Source organism: Tachyglossus aculeatus, chromosome 3 (assembly GCF_015852505.1).
Source record: "Tachyglossus aculeatus isolate mTacAcu1 chromosome 3, mTacAcu1.pri, whole genome shotgun sequence".
In the NCBI taxonomy this organism is placed as follows: Eukaryota; Metazoa; Chordata; class Mammalia; order Monotremata; family Tachyglossidae; genus Tachyglossus; species Tachyglossus aculeatus.
Window position 1 is genome coordinate 45,545,831 of NC_052068.1, and position 6,000 is coordinate 45,551,830.

General features: G+C 42.5%; 1 protein-coding gene across 2 annotated transcripts in view; it reads right to left on the bottom strand.

The window, feature by feature from the left end:
* The window catches only part of ZNF131 (zinc finger protein 131), a 41,252-nt gene extending 37,686 nt beyond the window's left edge, over positions 1–3,566 (bottom strand). For both annotated transcript variants that reach the window (XM_038744186.1, XM_038744185.1), the window contains exon 1: positions 3,312–3,566. In XM_038744186.1, coding sequence (XP_038600114.1) covers positions 3,312–3,435 — 124 coding nt within the window. In that variant the 5' untranslated portion in view covers positions 3,436–3,566. The remainder of the gene's footprint in view (positions 1–3,311) is intronic.
* Between the last annotated feature and the right edge of the window lie 2,434 nt (positions 3,567–6,000).

Here is a 6,000-nt window from a genome sequence, read left to right on the forward strand (position 1 = left end):
AGGTGCTGTGGGGAAGGGAAGGAGGTAAGATGGGGGGAACTGTACTAAGCGCTTGGGAAGGACAAGTTGGCAACATATAGAGACAGTCCCTACCCAACAGTGGGCTCACAGTCTAAAAGGGGGAGACAGAGAACAAAACCAAACATACTAACAAAATAAAATAAATAGAATAGATATGTACAAATAAAATAGACTAATAAATATGTACAAACATATATACATATATACAGGTGCTGTGGGGAAGGGAAGGAGGTAAGATGGGGGGAACTGTACTAAGCGCTTGGGAAGGACAAGTTGGCAACATAGAGAGACAGTCCCTACCCAACAGTGGGCTCACAGTGCTCTGCACACAGTAAGCGCTCAGTAAATACGACTGGACGAACGAATGACACCCACCATCAATCAATCGTATTTATTGAGCGCTTACTGTGTGCACAGCACTGTACTAAGCGCTTGGGAAGGACAAGTCGGCAACATACAGAGACAGTCCCTACCCAACAGTGGGCTCACAGTGCTCTGCACACAGTAAGCGCTCAGTAAATACGACTGGACGAACGAATTTATTTATTTATTTATCTTACTTGTACCTATCTATTCTGTTTATTTTATTTTGTTAGTATGATTGGTTTTGTTGTCTGTCTCCCCCTTCTAGACTGTGAACCCGCTGTTGGGTAGGGACCGTCTCTATGTGTTGCCAATTTGTACTTCCCAAGCGCTTAGTACAGCGCTCCGCACACAGTAAGCGCTCAATAAATACGATTGATTGATTGATTGATTGAATGGACTGGACGAACCTGTATATATGTTTGTACATATTTATTAGCCTATTTATTTATTTATTTTACTTGTACATATCTGTTCTATTCATTTTAATATCTCTTCTATTTAAGGCCCTACTGAGAGCTCCCCTCCTCCAGGAGGCCTTCCCAGACTGAGCCCCTTCCTTCCTCTCCCCCTCCTCCCCCTCTCCATCCCCCCATCTTACCTCCTTCCCTTCCCCACAGCACCTGTATATATGGATATATGTTTGTACATATTTATTACTCTATTTATTTATCTTACTTGTACATATCTATTCTATTTATTTTATTTTGTTAGTATGTTTGGTTTTGTTCTCTGTCTCCCCCTTCTAGACTGTGAGCAGCCCACTGTTGGGTAGGGACTGTCTCTATGTGTTGCCGACTGGTCCTTCCCAAGCGCTTAGTACAGTGCTCCGCACAATAAGTGCTCAATAAATACGACTGATTGATTGATTGATTGATTGGACTGGGCGAACCTGCATACATGTATGTACATATTTATTACTGTATTCATTTATTTATTTTACTTGTACATATCCGTTCTATTTATTTTATTTTGTTAGTACGTTTGGTTTTGTTCTCTGTCTCCCCCTTCTAGACTGTGAGCAGCCCACTGTGGGGTAGGGACCGTCTATGTTGCCAACTTGTCCTTCCCAAGCGCTCAGTCCAGTGCTCCGCACACAGTAAGCGCTCAATAAATACGATTGATTGATTGGTTTTGTTCTCTGCCTCCCCCTTCTAGACTGTGAGCCCACTATTGGGTAGGGACTGTCTATGTTGCCAACTTGTCCTTCCCAAGCGCTCAGTCCAGTGCTCCGCACACAATAAGCGCTCAATAAATACGACTGATTGATTGAATGGACTGGACGAACCTGTATATATGTGCATATGTTCGTACTATATATTTGTACTATATATATCTGTACTATATATATTTGTACTGTATATTTATATATATTTATTACTCTATTTATTTACTTATTTAACTCGTACATATCCGTTCTATTTATTTTATTAGTACGTTTGGTTTTGTTCTCTGCCTCCCCCTTCTAGACTGTGAGCCCACTGTTGGGGAGGGACCGTCACTCTGTTGCCAACTTGTCCTTCCCCAGCGCTTAGTCCAGTGCTCCGCACACAGTAAGCGCTCAATAAATACGACTGATTGATTGAATGGACTGGACGAACCTGTATATATGTGCATATGTTTGTACTATATATATTTGTACTATATATTTATATATAAATATATATAGTATGTTTGGTTTTGTTCTCTGTCTCCCCCTTTTAGACTGTGAGCCCACTGTTGGGTAGGGACTGTCTCTAGATGTTGCCAATTTGTACTTCCCAAGCGCTTAGTCCAGCGCTCTGCACATAGTAAGCGCTCAATAAATACGACTGATGATGATATATATTTATTACTCTATTTATTTACTTATTTAACTCGTACCTATCCGTTCTATTTATTTTATTTTGCTGGTCTGTTTGGTTCTGTTCTCTGTCCCCCCCTTCTAGCCTGTGAGCCCACTGTTGGGTAGGGACCGTCTCTCGATGTTGCCAACTTGTCCTTCCCCAGCGCTCAGTCCAGTGCTCCGCACACAGTAAGCGCTCAATAAACACGTCTAATTGATTGAATGGACTGGACGAACCTGTATATATGTGTATATATTTGTACTATATATACTTGTACTATATATATCTGTACTATATATATTTGTACTATATATTTATATATATTTATTACTCTATTCATTTACTTATTTAACTCGTACCTATCCGTTCTATTTATTTTATTTTGTCAGTACGTTTGGTTTTGTTCTCCGTCCCCCCCTTGTAGACTGTGAGCCCACTGTTGGGTAGGGACCGTCTCTCGATGTTGCCAACTTGTCCTTCCCCAGCGCTCAGTCCAGGGCTCCGCACCCAGTAAGCGCTCAATAAACACGTCTAATTGATTGAATGGACTGGACGAACCTGTATATATGTGTATATATTTGTACTATATATACTTGTACTATATATATCCGTACTATATATATTTGTACTATATATTTATATATATTTATTACTCTATTTATTTACTTATTTAACTCGTACCTATCCGTTCTATTTATTTTATTTTGTCAGTGCGTTTGGTTTTGTTCTCCGTCCCCCCCTTCTAGCCTGTGAGCCCACTGTTGGGTAGGGACTGTCTCTCTATGTTGCCAATTTGTGCTTCCCAAGCGCTTAGTCCAGCGCTCTGCACACAGTAAGCGCTCATTAATACGATTGATGATGATGATATATATTTATTACTCTATTTATTTACTTATTTAACTCGTACCTATCCGTTCTATTGATTTTATTTTGTCAGTCTGTTTGGTTTTGTTCTCCGTCCCCCCCTTCTAGACTGTGAGCCCACTGTTGGGTAGGGACTGTCTCTCTATGTTGCCAACTTGTCCTTCCCCAGCGCTCAGCACACAGTAAGCGCTCAATCAATACGACTGATTGACGACCGATCGATCAGAGGCCACCCACCGTCCACGATGAGGGTGATGTCCGTGAACTGGTCCTGCTCGCGCTGCTCGTTCAGTCGGTCCAGGATGACTTTGTGATGGTCGGGGAACTCCTGGACGCGGTCCATCGTCTCCTCGGCCTCCATGGCCGGGGAAGAGGAAGGGGAGGAGGAGGAGGAGGAGGAGGAAGAGGAGGAGGAGGAGGAGGAGGTTCGATGGCCAACGGCTGCTCGGGCCCAAGCACGCGGAGGCCCCTGCAGGCCCAGGCCCAGGCCCGGCCCGCACGGCGGGAGGGACCAGCAGGCCCAATGGGGGGGGGGGGGGGGGGAGGGAGCGGGGAAAGGGGGGGGCGGTGACGTCATCACGCCGACGTGCCTCGCGCCCCCCCCCAACCCCGCCCGCTCTCCCCCTCCCCTTCCGCCAGGGGGCGGGGCCGGGCCGGCCGGGCTCCACGGCGACCCCTGCTGGCCGCCGCCGGCTCACCTTAATAATCAATCGATCGATCGTATTTATTCATCGAGCGCTCACTGTGCGCAGAGCGCTGGACCAAGCGCTTGGGATGGACGGATCGGCAACACGTAGAGACGGTCCCTACCCAACAATCGATCAATCAATCAATCAATTGAGCGCTTACTACGTGCGGAGCGCTGGACTAAGCGCTTGGGAAGGACAAGTTGGCATCACCCAGAGACGGTCCCTACCCCGCGGTGGGCTCACGGTCTGAAAGGGGGAGACGGAGAACAGAACCAAACGTACTGACAAAATAAAATAAATAGGATAGAAATGTACAAGCAAAACAAATAAATAAATAAATAAATAAATAAATAAATAAATAAATAAATAAAAATAATGATGATGATGGCATGATCCCTACCCCACAGTGGGCTCACAGTCTGAAAGGGGGAGACGGAGAACAGAACCAAACGTACCGACAAAATAAATAGGATAGAAATGTACCAGCTAAATAAATAAATAAATAATAAATAAATAAATAAATAAATAAATAAAAATAATGATGATGATGGCATGATCCCTACCCCACAGTGGGCTCACAGTCTAAAAGGGGGAGACGGAGAACAGAACCAAACGTACCGACAAAATAAATAGGATAGAAATGTACCAGCTAAATAAATAAATAAATAATAAATAAATAAATAAATAAATAAAAATAATGATGATGATGGCATGATCCCTACCCCACAGTGGGCTCACAGTCTAAAAGGGGGAGACGGAGAACAGAACCAAACGTACCGACAAAATAAATAGGATAGAAATGTACCAGCTAAATAAATAAATAAATAAATAAATAAATAAATAAATAAATAAAAATAATGATGATGATGGCATGATCCCTACCCAACAGTGGGCTCACAGTCTAAAAGGGGGAGACGGAGAACAGAACCAAACGTACCGACAAAATAAATAGGATAGAAATGTACCAGCTAAATAACTAACTAAATAAATAAATAAATAAATAAATAAATAAATAAAAATAATGATGATGATGGCATTTGTTAAGCGCTTACTCTGTGCCAATCCACCAGTCAATCGTGTTTATTGAGCGCTTACTGTGTGCGGAGCGCTGGGCTGAGCGCTTGGGAAGGACAAGTTGGCAACACATAGAGAAGGTCCCTACCCGACAGCGGGCTCACAGTCTAAAAGGGGGAGACAGAGGACAAAACCAAACATACTAACAAAATAAAATGAATAGATATGTACAAGTAAAATAAATAAATAGAGTAACAGATATGTACAAACATATATCCATATATACAGGTGCTGTGGGGAAGGGAAGGAGGTAAGACGGGGGGGATGGAGAGGGGGACGAGGGGGAGAGGAAGGAAGGGGCTCAGTCTGGGAAGGCCTCCTGGAGGAGGTGAGCTCTCCGCACCTTATTATTACTATTAATTAATATTTGTAATAACTATTAGTCATTAATGATCGATATTATTAATATTACTAATTATTGATTGATATTATTATTAATATTATTATTGTCACCTTAATAATGATAATAATGATGGCATTTCTTCATCATCATCAATCGTGTTTATTGAGCGCTTACTGTGTGCGGAGCGCTGGGCTGAGCGCTTGGGATGGACAAGTTGGCAACACATAGAGACGGTCCCTACCCGACAGCGGGCTCACAGTCTAGAAGGGGGAGGCAGAGAACAAAACCAAACATACTAACAAAATAAAATAAATAGGATAGACATGTACAAGTAAAATAAATGAATAAATAAATAGAGTAATAAGGATGTACAAACATATATTCATATATACAGGTGCTGTGGGGAAGGGAAGGAGGTAAGATGGGGGGATGGAGGGGGGGCGAGGGGGAGAGGAAGGAAGGGGCTCAGTGTGGGAAGGCCTCCTGGAGGAGGTGAGCTCTCCGCACCTTATTATTACTATTAATTAATATTTGTAATAACTATTAGTCATTAATTATTAATTATCGATATTATTAATATTATTAATTATTGATTAATATTATTATTAATATTATTATCGTCACCTTAATAATAATAATAATAATGATGGCATTTCATCATCATCATCAATCGTATTTATTGAGTGCTTACTGTGTGCGGAGCACCGGACTAAGCGCTTGGGAAGGACAAGCTGGCAACATAGAGAGACGGCCCCTACCCAACAGTGGGCTCACAGTCTAGAAGGGGGAGACAGAGAACAAAACCAAACATACTAACAAA